The sequence below is a fragment of the Sus scrofa genome, chromosome 11 (genome assembly GCF_000003025.6).
Source record: "Sus scrofa isolate TJ Tabasco breed Duroc chromosome 11, Sscrofa11.1, whole genome shotgun sequence".
Classification (NCBI taxonomy): domain Eukaryota; kingdom Metazoa; phylum Chordata; class Mammalia; order Artiodactyla; family Suidae; genus Sus; species Sus scrofa.
This window is the reverse complement of record NC_010453.5, coordinates 49166373-49189651: the sequence shown is the minus strand read 5'-3', so window position 1 is coordinate 49189651 and position 23279 is coordinate 49166373. Positions and strand designations below refer to the sequence as shown.

The 23279-nt window shown below is 39.9% G+C and overlaps 1 protein-coding gene across 21 annotated transcripts in view; it reads left to right on the top strand.

Moving 5' to 3' along the window:
* MYCBP2 (MYC binding protein 2, E3 ubiquitin protein ligase) overlaps positions 1-23279 on the top strand; it is a 268897-nt gene that overhangs the window by 243214 nt on the left and 2404 nt on the right. For all 21 annotated transcript variants that reach the window (XM_021065752.1, XM_021065749.1, XM_021065733.1 and 18 more), the window contains 13 exons: positions 245-511; positions 1226-1509; positions 2879-2975; positions 4956-5075; positions 7095-7196; positions 8539-8667; positions 9019-9151; positions 10692-10795; positions 11569-11757; positions 12571-12678; positions 14373-14582; positions 17256-17363; positions 18262-18427. In XM_021065752.1, coding sequence (XP_020921411.1) covers positions 245-511; positions 1226-1509; positions 2879-2975; positions 4956-5075; positions 7095-7196; positions 8539-8667; positions 9019-9151; positions 10692-10795; positions 11569-11757; positions 12571-12678; positions 14373-14582; positions 17256-17363; positions 18262-18427 — 2017 coding nt within the window. The remainder of the gene's footprint in view (positions 1-244; positions 512-1225; positions 1510-2878; positions 2976-4955; positions 5076-7094; positions 7197-8538; positions 8668-9018; positions 9152-10691; positions 10796-11568; positions 11758-12570; positions 12679-14372; positions 14583-17255; positions 17364-18261; positions 18428-23279) is intronic.

Here is a 23279-nt window from a genome sequence, read left to right as displayed (position 1 = left end):
CTGCAGCAAAAGCAATTTATGTGTATCTCCCATTTGGTCACACTGAGTAAATATTACGTACCCAGAGTCTGTGATTTAATAAAATGGATTATATCTAAAAAGAAAAAAAGAGAGAGAGAGAATGGTATGATGAAGAATTAACTGGGAGGCAGAGTATAAAATTGAGTGTCAACTACTGTTCTTTTTTTTTTTAAGTAGGCCTTAAAAATATGTTTTTATATTTTCTTTATGTTGCTCTCAATAGGTATGTGCTCACATCGTCCAGGCTATTCGCATGGAAGCCACCAGAGTTCGTGAAGAATGGGAACATGCCATATCAAGCAAAGAAAATGCCAATTCCCAGCCCAACGATGAAGATGCCTCCTCTGACGCCTACTGCTTTGAGCTGCTCTCCATGGTCTTAGCCTTGAGTGGCTCCAACGTAGGCCGCCAGTATCTGGCCCAGCAGCTGACTCTGCTCCAGGACCTCTTTTCACTGCTCCACACTGCCTCGCCCCGTGTCCAGAGACAGGTGACTGATCATACCACTTACCTTGTGGCTTATTTTGCCACCTGAAGCTTGGTTACAAATTGCTGCAACAACCAGAGTCTGTTTTTTGTTTGGTTGTTTTGGATTGTATTTTAATTCCATTTTCTTTTCTCTTTTCTTTTCTTTTCTTTTTTCCTTTGTATGGCTGCACTCACAGCCTGTGGAAGTTCCCAGGCTAGGGGTTGAATCGGAGCTGCAGCTGCTGGCCTTTGCCACAGCCACAGCAACAATGGATTCAAGCTGCTTCTATGACCTACACCACAGCTCATGGCAATGCCAGATCCTTAACCTACAGAGCAAGGCCGGGGATCAAACCCGTAGCCTCATGGATGCTAGTCTGGTTCGTTACAGCTGAGCCACGACAGGATCTCCACTGTTTTCTTGTTTTTGACTCATTAGAAAGAGAATATGGAAAAGCAAATATATTCCACTTTACTCATGTGCTGTTGCGATAAAGAGTGGTCTGGCTACCAAATGTCTTATTACCATGAGGTATATAAGGACCAAGTAAGAAACATGCTTTTTTTTAGGGCTGCCCTGGAGTGGTAGTTACCACTTGAGAAATTAAATTATGTGTAAATCATTTCTCTACCTTCTCAAAACTTTTGAAGTTAGAATGGTAGCTAACCTCATTTAAAAAGAAAAAAAAAATTTAATGTCAGTCTTTAAATAGGATTCTTTTATTTTTCTTACCAGGTGACCTCCTTACTGAGACGAGTTTTGCCAGAAGTGACCCCTAATCGTCTGGCCAGCATAATAGGAGTGAAATCCCTCCCTCCAGCAGATATCAGCGATATTATTCACTCAACAGAGAAGGGAGATTGGAATAAGCTAGGTATCTTGGACATGTTCCTAGGATGCATCGCCAAAGCACTCACAGTACAGCTAAAAGCCAAAGGAACTACCATCACAGGAACAGCTGGTACCTCCGTGGGCAAAGGAGTTACAACAGTTACCCTTCCAATGATTTTCAATTCCAGGTTGGTCATTGTATCTGTTTTAGTACAAAAATAAGACAGAGTCAGCTACTGTGTGGAGAATTAAGACATTTCAAAATCCATCTCATTTGCTTATTTACCAGAAATAGAAGTCATAAATGACTGACCCATGTGTAAAAGACAATGCTGTGTACAGTAAAAGTATCTTTTTGAACTAGTGGGGAAAGGAAAGCCTGCTGAATATATGACATTAGAGTACTTTACAAGTATTAAAAAAAAAAAAAAAGTAAATCTTCAGACCACGTACAAAATAAGCTTGAGATCAATTAAAGCTTATGTATTTCTACTTTTAAATTCTAGTAAATAGGACAAATTTTAGAAGAATCTTTTTGTAGTCTTCAACTTGGGAAGACCTCCTTTAAACAGAACACAGAACCCACAAGTAACAGGGGAAGACTCACAGATTTAGCTACATAAAGAAGACAGTACTATCAAAATGTTTTAAAATACAAACTTATTTGAAAAAAAAATTTAATATTTATATAATAGACAATAAATTACTATCATAATATTAGAAGAATGACTAGAAATCAATGAAAGACAAACAACTGATACAAAAATAAGTGACAAGAACCAACAGTTGAGAGGAGAAAAATTACAAATGCCAATAAATAAATGAAAAGATACTTTTTTGGTGATCAGGGAAATATAGATTAAAAAATAGTAAAATACCTTTTCATTGGTAGCATTATGAAAAAAAATAGGCACTTTTTTATGACATCGATGTAAATGTTAATGTAAATTGCTGCAGTCTTTTGGGCTGTCAGCTTGATAATGTATCTTTGTATTTGAAATATGCGTATCCTTTGACCTGCCAATTCTACTTTCATAGAACCATTTCTCTCAAAAATGTTCATATATGTGCCAGGTGTATATACAGAGATGTTTATCATTGCAGTATGTATAACAGCAGAAAGGTAGAGACATCTGGAATAATGCTAGTCAAAGCAAATAGCACCAGAATGCATATCTCCTCGTTCATCTGGATAGCCTTGCCAGAGGGAAAAAAAAAGTCCAGCTGAAAGAAACAGGAGTATGCCCAAAGAGTTTGTGGTCTTTGGATATATTGGATATATTTTAAATAGTCCTGTTCTAGAAGATACATGCAAAGATAATATATAAACAATGAGATATTTGAAAGGGAACTCATATCAGAATAACTACTTTCTTGGGGTTGAAGAGATAGATTATGAGTTAGGTTTTGATTAACTTTCTTTTAAAATGCCCTGATTGTATCATTTTAAGAATTAAAATGCTGCTGTAATTTAATAAAAAAATTGAAATGTTGCATGCTGAAATAACACTTTTCCTCTTACTCATTTGTAATTATCACTGAGATTTTTCTTTGTAGTTATATTCGACGAGGTGAAAGTCATTGGTGGATGAAGGGTTCAACTCCTACTCAGATCTCGGAGATCATCATTAAGCTTATTAAGGATATGGCTGCAGTAAGTTCCCATTCTCCTGATCCTTGTGTCAGTGAAGCGCAATAGAAACTTGGTTAACGAAACAAGTAGGAATTATTCTACTGCATCGATGGGAGAGAAACATTCGCCATACTTGGCTTTGTATACAGGCTTTTTTGTAGGTTCACTATCGCACCAACTTGTCTTTGCAGTTGGTGATAAATTTGCCCTTTGTGTAAACCGTTCATTTCAAGCCTCCCAGTTAATTTACTGAGAATTATTACGTAAGTCTTTCAAGACTTTAAAACTTAAAATGGAAAGTATACTCTTCGAATCCTAAAAAAAAGCAGCCTGAATCCAAAAGGCTAAAGGAAAAAGGGGCTTTTCAGAGGGAAGGTTTCTCATTGTCCTCAGTTCTCGTGGTTTACGACTGTCCAGTGCTGCTGTCTCTGGATGCCGGCTTTGCGGGGAGATGTGGGGGTGTGGAAAGGGGGAGTTAGTGCTCAGGGTGCCCGGCTCTCACTGGTTGCTCCGTGTTCGTTTCCTCACGTGCCACCCCATTGGCAGGAGTCCAGCCTGAGGAGGGGAGACACTGTGGCTGATTGGGTCCTGACAAGTAGCAGGCTGGCAGGCGTTTTGGAGGAGTGGGAATGTGACATGGAACTGTCCCTTTAAGGATTGATAGCATGTGGCTGTGAGAGGAGAAAGGATGTTCTGCGGAAGTTCGAGGTTCTCTCTGTCACTTTACCCAACAGCATGGCTCTTTCCTCAATCAGAGGAATTGAGAATTTTTTCAGTGCTCAGACGGGCTTTCTGAGTATGTCCACTGGATGAAACTATTTAGGAAGGATGTTTAGGAATACCTAAATTCTGTAGTAGTTACATGTTGGTGTTCAGTAAAAATCAGGTTAGCAAATTAAAGTAGTCATAATTTGAACACATTTGAGCTCTTTAAAGCAGTTAGCTTAGCTATATGAATTTCATGTTAAATAAAAGGATTTCGGGATCAGAATTTTTTGGAATTCCCTGGTGGCTGAGCAAGTTAAGGATCCAGCATTGTTACTGCTGTGGCTCTGGTTCCTGCTTTGGCACAAGTTCCACCCCTGGCCCAGGAATTTCTGCATGCTGCAAGCTCGGCCAGACACACACATACACAAACACATACACAATATCTCACTGATAGATACTTCAGTATTTCTGTTTCCATCTAAATGAGAGATGAAATACCCTTGAACTCTATAGGAAAAGTGTATTGAGAACCTAAAGTTTTACTTTTCTTTTGAATCATCAAAATAGTGAAAAGAAGTTAAATTCTTCATACAGTTGTATAGGACTTTTATTTTAAAGTATACCCTTTGATCTAAAATTCCACTAGCAGAGTTCCCGTCATGGCTCAGTGGTTAACGAATCCAACTAGGAACCACGAGGTTGTGGGTTCGATTCCTGGCCTTGCTCAGTGGGTTAGGGATCCAGAGGTGCTGTGAGCTGTGGTGTAGGTTGCAGATGCAGTTCGGATCCCCCATTGCTGTGGCTGTGGTATAGGCCACCGACTACAGCTCCAATTCAACCTCTAGCCTGGGAACCTCCATGTGCCACAGGAGTGGCTCTAGAAAAAGGCAAAAAAAAAGACAAAAAATAAAGTAAAATTCCACTAGCAGTAGTTCCCCTTGTAGCTCAGCAGTAACAAACCCAGCTAATATCCATGAGGAGGTGGATTTGATCCCTGGCCTCGCTCAATGGGTTAAGGATCCAGCACTGCTGTGAGCTGTGGTGTAGGTCACAGATGTGGCTCGGATCCTGTGTTGCTGTGGCTGGGGTCTAGGCCGGCAGCTGAAGCTCTGATTTGACCCCTAGCCTCGGAACCTCCATATGCCTCAGGTGTGACTCTAAAAATAAATAAATAAGTAAATAAAATAAAATTCCACTAGCAAATAAATCTTTCCTTTTGGCAAGAGATGATAAGAGAATTTTGATTATACATTTCTTATGTTGCTTATTAAATCCTTCTGTACTGCTCATTAGGGTCATCTGTCAGAAGCATGGTCCCGGGTGACAAAAAATGCCATTGCAGAAACCATCATTGCCTTGACCAAGATGGAGGAAGAATTTAGATCTCCGGTGAGATGCATTGCAACTACTAGGGTAGGTTTATTCTCATTTTCTCTATATTATTGCATGTTCTTTTTTTGTAATAGGTTTGAACAAACTTAAATCAATAAGCTTAGCTTAATCTTAACACTTTTTTCTACCAAATATTATATTTGTCGAAAAAGGATGGGAGTTCCCATAGTGGCTCAGCAGGTCTAGGACCTGACGTTGTCTCTGTAAGGACGCAGGTTTGATCCCTGGCCTTGCTCGGTGGGTTAAGAATCTGGTGTTGCCAGAAGCTTCGGCATAGATGTGGCTTAAATTCAGTTTTGCCTGAATGGCTGTGGTATAGATTGCAGCTGCAGCTCCAGTCCAATCCCTGACCCAGGAACTTCCATATGCCACAGGTACGGCTATAAAAAGAGAAAAAAAAGTTATGAAGGGCTTTTTGAATTCTAAACTAAGCATGGTGTTGTTAATATTCACTCTTATGTGTTCTTTATCAGCTAAGAATATACTGGTTAGAAAAGGCTAAATTGCCCTTATGTCAGTGTGTTGTCTTTTTAATGATGTATTTACTCTAATTTTAGTATCAGCATTAAGCTATGATAGACTGAAGGTCCTTCAGAGATGAAGCCTCTCCTGCTTCGTCTGTGGTAGCTCAGTTGCCCAAAAGTTGAGCCCAATAACCTACTTACTGAATATGTAGGTCCTTTTAAAAAAAAAAAAAAAACAGCGAATGTGTCCCTAGGGCAGGGTGGGGCAGAATCTTTTAGGAAGTGATTTTGCATTCTTCAGGTGAGACATCAGTTGTAAATTTTTTTTTTTTTTTTTTTTGGGCTTTTTGTCATTTCTTGGGCCACACTAGCGGCATATGGAGATTCCAGGCTAGGGGTCTAATCAGAGCCGTAGCCGCTGGCCTACACCAGAGCCACAGCAACTCGGGATCCGAGCCACCTCTGCAACCTACACCACAGCTCACAGCAACACCGGATCCCTAACCCACTGAGCAAGGCCAGGAATCGAACCTGCAACCTCATGGTTCCTAGTCAGGTTTGTTAACCCCTGAGCCATGACGGGAACTCTGATCAGTTGTAAATTTTAACCTACCAAATTTCATGTCCCATATACTCCCAAAAGAGACTTGAAATTTCCTTGAAGTGGGACAGTGTGACAGCATTAAAGAGGAAGTAAAGCCTAGTAAAAATTGCCAAAATTTATCCTCAGAATTCTGAAAGAGAAGATACACTGCATTTCCCTTGGGCAGAAGAAGCCAGCGGGTACGGTGTTGCCAGTGCACGTGGCTCTGGGCAGCTGTTCTGCGAGCCGCCCTTTCCTAGCCGCCCACGCTCCTCCAGATGGCTCTCCCCTTCTCCTTGCCCACTTTAATTCGCCTCCAGTTTCTCCTTCCCTATTTTCCCCCCTCTTATTATTATATCCAGTGACACTCACATGCATTTCTCTGAGTTTGAGACCGTTAAATAATTTTCCGGTTTTCAATAATGAAGGAATATGCCATTCTATATAAACATGAAGCTTACCCTCAGAAAGTTTTAAACTATTTTTGAGGACAGTTTTCTAAAGCTTGTGGACATTTACTTACTTCTGACAAAGTGTACCAAGCCTAGTGCTTAGGCCATGAGGGGCATCTCGAAACCTCAGAGGGACTGTTACTACCCATCCTCATGGGACTGTGCACATCTGACCACCCTCCTTGGAATTCAGTGCCTCAAGCAGATAACACTAAATATAAAACTTGGAGAAGGCATTGGTACATTAAATATGTAAATTTATGTATCAAAGTATTGTTTACATAGTTGACCAGTAAGGGATAATTTTATGTCAGGTAGACAACAGAATGGTTCATCAGAGCAGCAGTCATTCAATCAGTGCATATTTGCATGCCTGCTGTGTGCATGGCACACACAGCAGTGGGCATGCGTGCCTGGCACCACGTCCAGAGGCTTGAGTGCCACTGGGGATCTGCATTTTTTTCAAGTCCACCTAGCAGCCACTGAGCCATGGTAGTCCATATTTTGTAAATCGTAACCAAACGGCCTTTCCCGTCGACAGCTCTGGCTTGCTCTGGCATCACTGTGCGTTCTTGACCAGGACCACGTAGATCGTCTGTCATCCGGGAGATGGATGGGAAAGGATGGACAACAAAAACAAATGGTAAGATCAGAATGATTTCTTAAAAATGTGTCTTGCTTTTCTTTATATTAAGCTTTAGCTTAGCCTTAAAAAAACATTCTGCATGTCAAAACTCAGTTAGTGGAACTATTGAAAATATTGTGTCTCATCACCCAATTCAGGTCAGAAGTATATTTCACATAGGATCCGCTCTTCATAGTGTATTAAGGAATTTAATTGCATAAAAAAAAACTTTTCAGAGTTCCTGGTTGTGGCTCAGCAGTAACGAATCTGACTAGTATCCATGAGGACATGTGTTTGCTCTCTAGCCTCACTCAGTGGATTAAGGATCTGGCATTGATGTGAGCTCTGGTGTAGGTCACAGACGTGGTTTGGATCTGGTGTTGCTGTAGCTGTGGTTTAGGCCGGCAGCTACAGTTGAAACTTGACCCCTAGGCTGGGAGCTTCCATATGCCACAGGTGCATCCCTAAAAGAACAACAAAAAAATTTTCCCTTCTTTTCTGAGTCATGTTTGCATCATATCAAGATTTGCTTTTAGCCAGACTGCTTCAAATCTAGATTTTATACCAAAATGTAATCAATCTTCGAGTAAGACAGAAATAAAGCAGTAAAGAGAGCAACATGATATACCGTTTATTCACAAATGTACTCAAAGTGAGTTGATAGGTGTCCCTAGGTTCACTGGAAAGGAAAACTTTAAATAGGTTCTTTCAACATTTTCTTACCAGCATTCATGTTTTTAAAATGAATTATCTGTTTAGCATACAGAACATTTGAATATAATGGGAGAAATCTAAGTCTGTAAGAAAAGTATATTAATTTTATTAATTATTGAACCCACATAGCACGTGAATCGTTGAATTGGGGATTTTGAGGGCTTTTTATATTTAAGTACACTTGCCGTAATTCTGTCTTATGTTCAGATTCTAAATTCTTCATGGAGTTCAGAGTAACAGTCTGTTCCTATTGTATATAAATGACATTCAATTTTTGAGTATTTAAGACTTTCTCCATGGATGGACCTAGAAATTATGCTAAGTGAAGTCAGCCATACAATGAGACACCAACATCAAATGCTTTCACTGACATGTGGAATCTGAAAAAAGGACAGACTGAATTTCTTTGCAGAACAGATGCTGACTCACAGACATTGAAAAACTTATGGTCCGGAGAAGACAGTTTGGAGGGTAGGGGAATGTGCTTAGGTTGTGCGATGGAAATCCTGTGAAATTGGATTATGATGATCATTATACAACTACAGATGTGAAAAAAAATAAAATAAAATAAATAAGAAATTAAATAAATAAATAAATAAGACTTTCTCATTAATCTGTTATAACATGTAGAAATGTCTTGTTCTAGCCCATGTGTGATAACCATGATGACGGTGAAACTGCAGCAATCATTTTATGCAATGTATGTGGAAACTTATGTACTGACTGTGACAGATTCCTTCATCTTCATCGGCGAACCAAAACTCATCAAAGACAGGTGAAGATTTCTGTACTTACACACAGGACAGTATCTGGAACATAAAATATATTCAGTAAATTCTGAAATAAATTAAAAAATGGACAAATGGACTTCGGAATCAAAGACTTGGGTGGAGTTCCCAACTGTCTCATCTATCAACTGTGTAGACCAAGCAAGTCATTTAACCTCTCTGAGACTCATTTTCCACATTTATAAAAGTAGGGCTGTTGGAAAGATTAAAGAAAAGTCTGGAAATACCTGAAACTTCTTAGCATGCTTAGTAAATAAAAGCTGTTCTCATATTGAATAATTGAATCTTACACTTCCTCTTTCAAAATGATAAATTTATTTTTCCCTTTTCTTTAATAGGTCTTCAAAGAAGAAGAAGAGGCCATAAAGGTTGACCTTCATGAAGGTTGTGGTAGAACCAAGTTGTTCTGGTTGATGGCACTGGCAGATTCTAAGACAATGAAGGCAATGGTGGAATTCCGAGAACACACAGGTAAAAGGATTTAAGGTCGAACCATGCCTTAAAAAAGAGTTCGAACCATCCCCACTGATGAGCTAGATGTTTAGTTGCATTATTGATGTGAGCGATTTGGAATGTATTCTCAAGTGATTATGACATATTGATCACATCTCTGCTTTTAGATTTACTAGACAATGTTGAGTGTTCTGCGGTAGAAAGTTGGACTAAGAGTCAGGAAAGCTGGTTTGCCACTAGCTGTGTGACCTTGGGCAAGTCCTTTTATCTCCAAAACATGCGTTTATCATTTTGGTACATTTCTAAAGTCTGGCTGAAAGTTACATTGAATCTTACAAATTCTCAGTTTTCAACACCTCTGTAGTCTTGCCATCTGTCTGACTGATACAAATTTCTGATTTTGGAGTTAGGTGTAAACCTGACAGACTTAACTCTAAATATGAGTAACTTTTCATAGTCCAAGATCATGGTCTTTTCTCACAGCTGATTTTTTTTTTCTCCTGTAATCCCTCCATGCTGTATGTTACATTAATAAATGTTCTGATGTTTGAAACATCATTGTATTCATGACATCAACTATCCTTTTTAAAAGGAATTTTCTGTAAATATTACTAAATTCAATTATATTGAGAATTTTTGTATCTGTGTTTTAAGATGAGCTTGGTGTGTATTTTTCAAATCTTGAGCTTTTTCCTTTTGTTTTGTCTTTGTTTTATAATTCTGTTCTGTTCTTTTTTTTTTTTTTTTTGTCTTTTTGCCATTTCTAGGGCTGCTCCCACGGCATATGAAGGTTCCCAGGCTAGGGGTCGAATCAGAGCTGTAGCCACTGGCCTACGCCAGAACCACAGCAGTGCAGGATCCAAGCCACGTCTGCAGCCTACACCACAGCTCACGTTAATGCCAGATCCTTAACTTGCTAAGCAAGGCTGGGGATCGAACCCACAACCTCATGGTTCCTAGTTTGAGTCACCAACCCCTGAGCCACGATGGGAACTCCTGTTCTGTTCTTTCTTTCAAACATATTTAAATTTCTTTTCAAACGGCTTTTATCTTTAGTTCTTTGGGTGGGACTAATTCTATTTTTCATGTTTCATCTTCTCTGATGATAGATTTTCTCCTAAGCCTTGTGATATTGTCACCGTGGAAATGATTCCCCTTTCCTCTCTGTATTTTTATATTTATTTAATTTTTGTTGTTAGGTTTTATCTGGTATTGTGCTTTCGTAGTGAAGGGCTTATTACCGTAGCTGCTTGACCTGCTGTCCTGACTAGCAGCCTTGTCTATTTCTATTTACTGAAAAAGTACAAATAAATCACTTAATAATGTATTTGGTTTCAGGCAGCTCTTTAGTTTCTTATCCTTTTCTGTATGTGATTATTTACTTTGTAATTAGGGCAGTTTACAACCCTTCAGCTGTAAAACTGCCACGCCAATTTCTCAGTGATAGCAACTGATACAAATCTGGTCTGCTTGCTTTGTTTTTTTTCCCATTAGTTATATTAAAACACATGGAAAACATATTCTTAGGGAGGATTTTTCTTTTTCTGCTTGAACCTAGGCAAACCCACCACAAGTAGCTCAGAAGCGTGCCGTTTCTGTGGCTCCAGGAGTGGAACGGAGTTGTCGGCTGTGGGCAGTGTTTGTTCAGATGCAGATTGCCAGGTGTGTGTGTAGTTAGGCCATCACAGTAAGAAATTGCATGTGTTCCCTCATGACACTGTCACTTCATATAAATAGAGTCTGAGCTCAGCATCAGTTTTGTTTTCTAAATTAGTGCATTACCCTTGCCAAGAGGTAATTGCTTCATGAAAGCTGAGAACGGATCCAATAAGACTCTCAAACCTAAGTCAGATTCTTTTTGTGCACTTTCCAATTACCACCACCACATATATTTAACATTTACTTTTGTGCTGGAAGAAGGTGAAAATCTATGGCCTGCATTTCCTTTGCCTTTTACATATTTTATCCACTTTTTTCCTTAAACTTTTAGTATCTGAAAGTTCTTTGATCCTGAATATCTGTACACATTCCATGCTATCCAAATATTTGTTGATTCATCAGTTTAGTTAACAAGAATTTGGATAGTGCACAGATAATGAAAGACACCTGTATTTTTATTTATTTTGGCAGGGGGGCAGGTGTTGATTGCATGATTATATGTCAACAAATTTTTTTTCTTCATAGCTGTGCATGATAACAGATGGAAATTGCAGTTCACTTTTTAATCAGCATTCCCTTTATGTGGAGCGAAATAATTTTAAAACACATTGAAAGAAAAATTTCGTTAATAAGTCTATTATATTCAAACAACGAATCGAAATCACTTCATGGTTACTTGGCCTAAATATCTATTTCTCATGGCAAAGTGTTTTAATATAATGGATGTAAATGTCTGCCCTTTTTTTCCCTGTGCCATTGTGATTCACCTTTAACAGGAATATGCTAAGATAGCCTGTAGTAAGACGCATCCTTGTGGCCATCCATGTGGAGGCGTTAAAAACGAAGAGCACTGTCTGCCCTGCCTACACGGCTGTGATAAAAACGCCTCGACTCTGAAGCAAGACGCTGACGACATGTGCATGATCTGTTTCACCGAAGCGCTCTCAGCAGCACCTGCCATTCAGGTTGTCTTTACTTTTAAAGTATTAAATGCGCCTGGATTTTTAAAAAGGAAATACAAATATACTTGTCAAATACACAGTGATTGACTCTATCTTACACCCCTGGGAGAAAATATCCTGTGAATATCTACCGGTTTATTGAAGAGCAAATTCTGTCTCTTTATGTTATCTCACTTTTGTTGCTGAGCTTTAATTTAAGATTTGTGTGAGTCCATTTAATCAATTGAAGGTGTCAAGTGTGCAAAAGGGAGAAAAAATTAAATTATCCAGTAGCTTTTCTCTTCTTAATTTCCAGAATCCAGCATGGTGTTTTATAGCACAATGTAATCGATTTATGCATAATGACCCATACCTCTATACATAATGTACATCATACAGCTGTAATATTAGTAATATTATAGAAGTTACAATTTGCTAATAAATAAGTTTATTTAATGCTTACCAGTTGTTTAGTTGCATTTTCGGTTCTTATGATTCCAAGATAATGAACATCCTCGAAAATAAATCTTAATCTGTAAATCAGTAGTTCCTCTTCTTTCAGCGAGATACCAAAAATGTGAATAATTTCACATTTCTCCCTAACCTAGCATACTCTCTCTAAGGTAGCATTCATATATGAATGGTAAATATTGGGAGAAGCTGAAAACCTGGTTCATTAACATCCAACGAATAGTAGAAAAGTGCTGAAATTTTGTTGCACTGAATTTCTAGATTTTTCTCTGACTTGTTTTAAGTAGCACTTTGAGTACTCTGCCATTTTCTCACATGTTTATTGTTATTACGTCTGCTTATATCCTTCTCTCTTCTTCATTTAAGCTGGATTGTAGTCACGTATTCCACTTACAGTGCTGTCGACGAGTTTTGGAAAATAGATGGCTTGGACCAAGGATAACATTTGGATTTATATCTTGTCCTATTTGCAAGGTATGGGGGAAAAAATCAGAGATTATTTACTTGCTACTTATTTTCATCTTTATCTTCATCTTTCATCTTTCAAAATAAACATGTATCAGCATCTTTTGGTGTCCTCACTTTTTACCACCAGCTTCCAACTGGGTCTGCTCTCTTCATCTAGGTGGTACCTAGATGAGAGTAGAATAGGATCTCCCTATCTATTATAATGCATTTCAAAACAATAATTGCCCATTAAAAGCTGATTAAACATCAGAAGATTCATCTAGATGTCAGGTCACATTGAAAGGCATGCATCACTGCTTTCAGACCCACTGATTTCAGATCATGTGACCGACATGGCAGTGAGTGACTGCAAAGACGAGAATCAGCCTGTGGTACACGTAGGTACTGATACCTGCCATTAAAGAGTGAAACCTGAATTTTTTTTTTTTTTTTTTTTTTTTTTTTTTTTTTTGCCACACCCGTGGCTTCCCAGGCCAGGGAAGGGATCAAACATGCACCACAGTTGCAGTCTGCACCACAGTTGTGGAAACATTGGATCCTTAACCCACAGCACTACAGGGAGCTTCCACACCTGAACTTTAAGTGCCATTAGGACAGCTTCTTTTAGAACTCAGATAAAACAAGGAGAAAATCTGTAACATCTTGACACAGCTCTGCAAAGATAGTAAGCAAATTTTGCAAGTTGTTTTGGCAAGCTAATAATGTTTAACAAAAAATGTTTGTTTAAGAATGTACTTGGAGGAGTTCCCTTATGGTGCATCAGGTTAAGGATCCAGCATTGTCACTCTAGTGGCTCAGGTCACTGCTGTGACATGGGTTCAGTCCCTGGTATGGGAACTTTCACATGCCAAAGGCACAGCCCAAAAGGAAAAAAAAAAGTATGTACTTACAGACTAGTGTATAGGGTATAACATGGAAAGACTTAGCACAGTCCTTGCTTAGGCTGGGCAATATTTAAAAAGATTATAGTATTTCTGTCCCTTCTCATTTGATGCCACAAAGAAAAGTCACATTTAGGAGTTCCCATCGTGGCGCAGTGGTTAACGAATCTGACTAGGAACCATGAGGTTGCAGGTTCGATCCCTGGCCTTGCTCAGTGGGTTAAGGATCCAGCATTGCTGTCAGCTGTGGTGTAGGTCGCAGACATGGCTCAGATCCCGAGTTACTATGGCTGTGGCATAGGCCAGCAGCTATAGCTCTAATTAGACCCCTAGCCTGGGAACCTTCATATGCCACGGGAGCAGCCCTAGAAAAGGCAAAAAGACAAAAAAAAAAAGAAAAAGAAAAGTCACATTTAGGAAATGATACGTGAAAGTGGTGTAGAAAATACTACTTGTTCATTTCTATTACCTAACATTCTACCCCATCCCCAAGGAACCAGAGCACACATGCACAGGGAGTAGCAAGGTAACCTTTTATTCCCAGAACAGCTAAGGCAGCAGGAGATACATTTCAGACTCAGGAATGTGGAGCTAATACAATGGAATTTTCATGTTCTGCGCCCTACTTGCCCCCACTTACCCTGCTCTTGAGGAAGCATAGGCTTTGAGGACTTACAGGATTATTTTTAAATGATTTTTATTTCGAAAATTTTGGTTATCAACTAGCACACAACTTGACAGCTCTAGGTGCACACTTTGTTGAATTTTTTAATAAGTAGATGATTCTATTAAAGAATGTTCTTTTTTTTTTAATTTCAGAACAAAATAAACCATACAGTGTTAAAAGATCTGCTTGATCCAATAAAAGAACTCTATGAGGATGTCAGAAGAAAAGCTCTAATGAGATTGGAATATGAAGGTCTGCATAAGAGCGAAGCCATCACCACTCCTGGTGTGAGGTTTTATAATGACCCTGCTGGCTATGCCATGAATAGATATGCATATTATGTCTGCTACAAATGCAGAAAGGTATGCTGTTAATCTTACTAAGGATTTTTAAGAATTAGAGATTACCTCTGCTTAAGAAGTTGAATTGTAGGAGTTCCTGTCATGGTGCAGCAGAAACAAATCCGACTAGCAACCATGAGGTTTCGGGTTCGATCCCTGGCCTCACTCAGTGGGTTAAGGATCTGGCGTTGTGTAGGCTGGCAGCTGTAGTTCTGATTGGACCCCTAGGCTGGGAACCTCCATATGCCATGGCTGCATCCCTAAAAAGCCAAAAAACCCCAAAAAGTTGAATTGTAAAATGATGTCTAATTACTCTTATGTCTTAAGTCTAAGTTAAAAATAAGAACGTTTGGTACTGCGTTTCAAATGGAATTTACTGATCTAATTTGTTTGGGGATTTTTTTTTTTTTAAACATATACAAACTATTTCCAAAACATGAAATATTTCTATATTCTACCTACTTCCTGTTTGCTGAATCCAGTTGGTTCTTGAATAAACTTCGGCTTAACTCTTTTGACCATTCCCTCCTTAAATTTGGCTTCCAGGACAAGACTGTCTTTGGTACCTTCCTTCCTTTCTGGTCCTTTGTCTTTAATTCCCTCACCTAGTTCCTTTTCATTCACCTGCTCCTTATGTGTTTGTTTCCCCACCCTCTATTCTTGCCTCAAAACCTCCTTACCTCTGGTGACCTCCTGTACGCCCACGCCTTCGTCTATCACCTGTATTGTTCAGACCTTTCAAAATGTTCGAGATTTAAATACAAATATCCATCTCTCTACCAAACATTTGGATTTCTCACAGATCCTCAAAGTCCATATGCCAGTGTTACATTTATCAGCTTTGATACTCTCAGTCTCCAGTCTGTATTAACAAAGTCCTGTCAGTTATGCCTCCAAATCTCTTTTAAGTCCTTTTTCTCTTTCTGTTACAGTTTCAGCAACCCTAATCATTTTCTTTGGTAGCCTTCTTACTGGATTCCTTGTACAGAGTCCCTCCCCCCTCTCCCCATTCCATACATTACACTTAAAATTCCACTAGTAGCTTAATATTCTAGATCTCAGATCTGATTATGTCATTGTTCTGCTTATAATCCTGCAGCCCTGTCCACCACTCCAGTCTCATCTCCCAAGAGGCTGCCATATGTGCTTAACGAAATACTGAACAACTGGCAGGTCCCCAAACTGGGCCATGTTTGCTCCCTCCCTGACACATCCATGCCACCACAGAGGCTTTGCTCTTCATGGAATACTCTTCTCTACCTCCCACCTGCATCTTACTCTCACCTGCCACCCGCTCATTCCCACACACTCTTAGCTGTGGCCACACCTGTCTAATCACACTTCGGGATTTGGCTCAGGTTTCACCCCCTCTGCAGTGTACCCACACCTTCCCACCCCCACGCCTCTTGGACATCTTACACACATCCGCCCTCACACTCGTTACCCTGCATTCCAGTGACTGTCCCACTTGATAAGTTCCCTGAGGGAAAAGACTGCTTTTTAATCTCTCTATCTCCAGCACTTGACACTTATTTGACGCTAAGTTAACTAAGAGAATGAGTAAATGAATGAAGGGATCGATATATGAAAGATGCATAGTCTCTCCAAGTAACAAAAAGAAAACAAAAGCTAGTGAATGCAAGACTAGATAGATGATAGCCAGAAAGACACTAATCGTGTACCTTTGTGAAACCGGTATTGTTACATATAATAAAATATTATTTCTGTGTGTTTAATGTGCTAGACATTGTAAATGAGTATTGTGTCATGGGGATGACAGTCAAATGTCCAGGAGCCAAGCTGGGACTCTAGAAAAGTGAAACAGCTGGAATAGGCCCAAGGGCAAATGAAATACTTCTGAGGCCTGATTCAGCTGGTGGATGACCATTCGCAATCTCTGTATCAACGGAGCCTGTCCTTTGACTTGTTTTTTGTAATACAGATAATAGATGTATGTGGACTCATTTATTCCCAATTATGTACATAGACTTTTGGCTTTGGGATATGTTGTGTATGCACATTGCCCCAATTATAATTGGCCTCAATAATTCCGTGCTTAGAGCAAATACAGATAGATTACTTACCATGATAATTTCATTTATTCAAGGGTTTACATTGGGTACTGTTAAGTTCCTACATATAGTGTAGCTTTATAAGTATAAGCACTACTCTGAACAGAATTACCAAATTCTCTTTCCCTTTAATAATAGTTTTCTATATGACCAAAATTGACCTGTTTCTTTCCCATTAGCCTCATGATTATTGTTTTGTACTAATGTGTATTTTAGACATATTTTTAGAGGGAATATGTTATTTAACATTTCACAATGAGCAAAACTATTCAAACTTTTCCCTATAAAAGCACATTTTCTCTTTACTACTCAATATCCTATTCTTGGTATTTCTTTGGAATATTGTACATTCTTTTATTTCACTTTGACGGTACAATGTTTGAAAGTCCTACTGTAAGCATGAGTCCATTCTAGAATGGAAGCAGCTTTATTTCTTCCCCTGATCTGTTTCTTACAGGCAATAATATGGGCATCCACTTGGCATTGCAAGGGTATGTCTAATAGACAATAGTACTTCCTAGGCCTTCACGACCTCACTTCCACCGCACATGCAGTGCACATGAAACCTCTCACAGCAGAGTTTTCTGTTTCCCGCTGTAATCTAAATGTGTTCCCACCGTAGGCTTATTTTGGTGGAGAAGCTCGCTGTGATGCTGAGGCTGGACAAGGGGATGACTACGATCCCAGAGAGCTCATCTGCGGTGCCTGTTCTGATGTGTCCAGGGCTCAGGTGGGTAGAACATTTTATAAGAAAAGATGCTTTAGAGGAGTTCCTGTCGTGGCGCAGCGGAAACGAATCCAACTAGGAACCATGAGGTTGCAGGTTCAATCCCTGGCCTCACTCAGTGGGTTAAGGATCTGGCAGCGTTGCCGTGAGCTGTGGTGTAGGTCACAGACTCATTTCGGACCCTGCATTGCTGCGGCTGTGGCGTAGGCTGGCAGCTGTACCTAATTAGACTGCCAGCCTGGGAACTTCCGTATGCCACAGGTGTGGCCCTAAAAAGACAAAAAGACAAAAGACAAAAAAAAAAAAAAAAGAAGCTACTTTAGAAATGTTAGACTTCCATTTTTTTTAAATAATAATATAGCCAATATGATGGGGATGGTAGAGCAGGTTTCTTCCCCCGTGTTTTCTGATGTTTGAATGGCAGTATATAATTTTCTAAATAATTTTGTATGTATTATTTCTTTTGGATGGTATTTGCATTTTATAATTTTGTCTCCCATAAAATAATTGCCATCTTTCAACAGGTAATAAATTTACTTACTTCATATTGTTACACTTGTTGTTACACTTCAGTGAAATCTGAAGTACATCCATGAGATTGAGAGATAGAGGAAATATTATTAGGAAATATTATTAATGTTTCAGTTTGGCTGACCAGGAAACATTTGCAAGGAATTAAGTGGCTAGCTTATTAAATAATAGTGGTTATGATGAAGCTGGGATTAAAACTTGGGGTTTTGTCCAAACCTTTTGGGCAAAGCCATGCACTCAGTTTTCAATCGGTTTTGAGAGCTATGTATACTCACAAAATAGGAATCAATATATGATTCAGTATTTGATTGTCTTGAGTATAGTTGAAATAGGCTCGCCATAATCTTATGTCTATTTTCTTTTGCTATAGATGTGTCCAAAACATGGCACAGACTTTTTGGAATACAAATGTCGCTACTGCTGCTCAGTGGCTGTCTTTTTCTGTTTTGGAACGACGCATTTTTGTAATGCTTGTCATGATGATTTTCAGAGAATGACTAGCATTCCTAAGGAAGAATTACCACACTGTCCTGCAGGTAAGCTTTTAAAATTTATAAATATGGTTATGACATATATGGTATCTGGTGTTATTTAATAATCACATGAGCACACTTTGTTTCAAGTGGCAAAAACCCAGTGCAGACTATCCTAAAGAAACAAAGGGAATTCCTCTTCTCTTGTAAGCGCCTGACTTTCTGAGTGAAGTAGAAAGTAAGATGACCGAGGTGAGTGAGGGCCTCAGAGCTGTAACGAAGCCGAGTGCGTGGGGAATGAAGGGAGTCAGCTAAGGACCAGCAGAGGGATTACTGTTCAGCACTAAAGGGCCAGGAGAGGTTTGGAATTGTAAGTTGATAACAGTCATTTAAAGGGATTTTTGTGATTCTTTTCTCTTTTTGTCACACATCTGTCTTTATTGTGAGGAGCTGTAATTTTCTTTTTTTAAGAAGCCTGGAATGGGCCCCATAAAATAGACAAGTGATTTGCTCTAGAATGGCTGGGAAGTGGCAGCACAATGAGCATCAGGAAGCCAAGGGAATTAAAGAAGCCAGTGGGAATACAGGGGCAGTGATGGTCAGTGGCGGTCAGGCTGAGAGAAAGTGAGCATGAAACCAAAAAGAGACTGAAAAAATTGGAAGAGGTGGGGAGGCTGGTGATCACAGTGAGGTGACATACCAAGGCCTGACAGTGGCAGAAGAGGTAAATGTGCCTGTCAAAGAATTTCGCACAAGCCAGATCCGAAATTAGCAAAAGCACATACACACAATACAGAACTTCCCCTCATGACGCAATGGTTAACGAATCTGACTAGGAACCATGAGGTTGTGGGTTCAATCCCTGGCCTTGTTCAGCGGGTTAAGGATCCAGCATTGCTGTGAGCTGTGGTGTAGGTTGCTCAGATCCTGAGTTGCTGTGGCTCTGGCGTAGGCTGGTGTCTACAGCTCTAATTAGACCCCTAGCTTGGGAACCTCCATATGCCACGGGAGCAGCCCTAGAAAAGGCAAAAAGACAAAAAAAAAAAAAAAAAAAAGAAGGCACATACACACAATACAGTGTTGAAGAAAACACACGCTCTCATCCATTGCATTTCAGAGCACAAATGGCAGAACCTTGTGGTGCCCCTCAGCCCATCTACCTTTCAGCAATCCCACTGCTGAGGATATACCTCCATATCTGATGAAAGTTAAAAAGAGCGAATATACAAGGTTATTCACTGTATCATGGTTTATAATAATACACATTTGTAAACAATGAAAGTATCCAGTAAAAGGTTGATTGAACACTAAATTCTATGTTCTACTAAAAAATGAAAGAGGGAGTTCCCCTTGTGGCTCAGCAAGTTATACACTCAGCTAGGATCCTTGAGGATGCAGGTTTGATCCCTGGCCTCACTCAGTGAGTTAAGGATCTGGCGTTGCTATGAACTTATGGTAGGTCACAGACATAGCTCAAATCCTGTCTTGCTGTGGCTGCGGCATAGGCTGGCAGCTACAGCTCTGACCCCTACCTGGGAACTTCCATATGCCATAGGTGTGGCCTTAAAAAGACAAAAATAGGGAGTTCCCATCATGGCTCAGTGGTTAACGAATCCGACTAGGAACCATGAGGTTGCGGGTTCGATCCCTGGCCTTACTCAGTGGGTTAAGGATCCGGCGTTGCCGTGAGCTGTGGTGTAGGTTGCAGACGTGGCTTGGATCCCGAGTTGCTGGCTTGGATCCCAAGTTGCTGTGGCTCTGGTGTAGGCCGTTGGCTACAGCTCCAATTCGACCCCTAGCCCGGGAGCCTCCATATGCCACAGAAGTGGCCCAAGAAATGGCAAAAAGACAAAAAAAAAGAGAGAGAGAGACAAAAATAGAACGGTACTGAGGATGAAGTTTCTATGCAGTGATGTGGAAAGATCTATGGCAGATACTGTTAAATGAAAAATCAAGTTATTGAATAGTATCTGTAGTATGCTGCCTTTTGTAAGAAGGAAAATGAGAATATATACTTACATTTATTTCTCTTTGCATTTTTAAAAAATCACTGGGATGATTCACAAGAAACTAATAAAATTGATTACCTCGGGGAAAATGGAAAATGGGGTAAAAGTGGGAGGAATGTGATGAGTTTTTGTATGTAATTTAATTTTTTTAATTATTTATTTATATATATTTTTTTCTACTGTACAGCATGGTGACCCAGTTACACATACATGTATACATGCTTTTTTCTCACATTATGTGTTCCATCATAATTGATTAGCCCGAGTTCCCAGTGCTACACAGCAGGATCCCATTGCTCATTCCTCCTGAGGGCAACATTCTGTATCTATTTACCCCAAGCTCCCAGTCCCTCCCACTCCCTCTCCTCCTCCCTTGGCAACCACAAGACTATTCTCCAAGTCCATGATTTTCTTTTGTGTGGAAAGGTTCATTTGTGCCTTATATTAGATCCCAGATATAAGTGATATCATATGGTATTTGTCTTTCTCTTTCTGACTAACTTCACTCAAGATGAGAGTCTCTGGTTCCATCCATGTTGCTGCAAATGCCATTATTTCATTCTTTTTTATGGCTGAGTAGTATTCCATTGTGTATATATAACACATCTTCCTAATCCAATCATCTGTCCGTGGACATTTGGGTTGTTTCCATGTCTTGGCTATTGTGAATAGTGCTGCAGTGAACATGTGGGTGCATGTGTCTTTTTTAAGGAAAGTTTTGTCTGGATATATGTCCAAGAGTGGAGTTGCTGGATCATATGGTAGTTCTATGTATAGATTTCTAAGATACCTCCATACTGTTCTCCATAGTGGTTGTACTAGCTTATATTCCCACCAACAGTGCAGGAGAGTTATCTTTTCTGCACAGCCCCTCCAGCATTTGTTATTTGTGGACTTATTAATGATGGCCATTCTGACTGGTGTGCATTTCTCTAATAATCAGTGATGTTGAGCATTGTTTCAAGTGCTTTTTGGCCGTCTGTATATCTTCCTTGGAGAAATGTCTGTTCAGGTCTTTTGCCCCTTTTTCCATTGGGTTGTTGGCTTTTTTGCTGTTGAGTTGTATAAGTTGTTTGTATGTTTTAGAGATTAGGCCCTTGTCAGCTGCATCATTTGAAACTATTTTCTCCCATTCTGTAAGTTGTCTTTTTGTTTTCTTTTTGGTTTCCTTTGCAGTGCAAAAGCTTGTCAGTTTGATTAGGTCCACTGGTTTATTTTTCCTCTTATTTCTGTTGCTTCTAGGAAACATTTATAAGGTTGATGTCAGAGAATGTTTTGCCTATGTTCTCTTCCAGGAGTTTGATGGTGTCTTGTCTTATATTTAAGTCTTTCAGCCATTTTGAGTTTATTTTTGTGCATGGTGTGAGGGTGTGTTCTAGTTTGACTTGCATGCAGCTGTCCAGGTTTCCCAGCAATACTTGGTGAAAAGACTGTCTTTTTCCCATATTATGTTCTTGCCTCCTTTGTCAGAGATTAATTGACCAAAGGGGTCTGGGTTTACTTCTGGGTTCTCTATTCTGTTCCATTGGTCTGTCTGTCTGTTTTGGTACCAGTACCACACTGTCTCGATGACTTGTGGCTTTGTAATATTGCCTTAAGTCTGGAAGAGTTATGCCTCCTGCTTGGTTTTTGGCAATTCTGGGTCTTTTGTGGTTCCATGTATGTAATTTAATTTTGATTTTGTTTAAACCATGTGAAATATCTATTCAAAAACAAAGATAAATAGGATTTTTTAAATTTGTTGTTACCCTGTTATTTGCTCATGTCAAATAAAAATTGCTACACAGTTTCCTCTCTCTCTTTTTTTTTTTTTTTTTTTTTTGCTCTTTAGGGCCACACCTGAGGCATATGGAGGTTCCCAAGCTAGGGGTTGAATCAGAGCTGTTGCCACTGGCCTATGCCACAGCCACAGCAACGCCAGATCCTTAACCCACTGAGCGAGGCCAGGGATCGAACCCGCAACTTCATGGTTCCTAGTCAGATTCGTTTCTGTTGTGCCACAACAGAAAATCCGTCTCTCTCTAAAAATTTTTTTAACAGTAGCAGGACTTTAGGACTTTGAAAGAAGCAAGAGCAGACTAATGGGAGGCTAGAGTGTGTGGGACAGTGGCTAGAATAGAGACATGAGACAGGATGAGCAGGAGGAGGGTAGTGAGCTGGAGGTCAGCTGATGAAGGGAGTGAGAAGCGGGCACTCCTGTCCATCATCTGAGCTTCAAGGGAAGAGGGATTATTGAAGAAAAGTTGCAAGTTAGTATTCTGGAAAGAAATGGGAACCAGGACAGTCGCTCTTGCTTCCTGGCCTTGTGACACACAGGAGCATGAGAGAGAACCAAATTCTAGGTGAGAATGTTCAGAGGCAAGCATGTCATCACGGGAAAAAAAAAAAATCCAAATTTTATTTAATGAAAGAAAGCTCTTCTACATTAAGAAATAAACCAACAAGGGAAGTAGCCTGCAGTGAAACCTGTGTTCCAGGGAACACAGGGCTGGGTGGTTGCTGGGAGGAGGAGGGCAGCCCAGACAGGCCTTCCCCTAACACATTCAAAAGGTCTCCCAGGTCAACGGGGGCCTCACCCTTTCAGCATTGTGAGTCAGGAATGAGGCAGGAAAGGGGCTGGGGAGGCGGCAGAGAGGGAACTGACATAGACCCTGGGCATTTTCACAGGTATTTTCTCACCTGATTTTGACAACCTGCAAGGCAGATCAAATTTCCCCACGTTTTTGTTTGTTTGTTTTTTGTTGTTTTTCGGTCTTTTTAGCGCTGCACCTGTGGCATATGGAGGTTCCCAGGCTAGGGTTCAAATCGGAGCTACAGATGCTATACCACAGCCACAGCAACGCAGGATCTGAGCCTCATCTGTGCCCTATACTGCAGTGTTTATACTGTGCCAGGCTGAGAGCGTC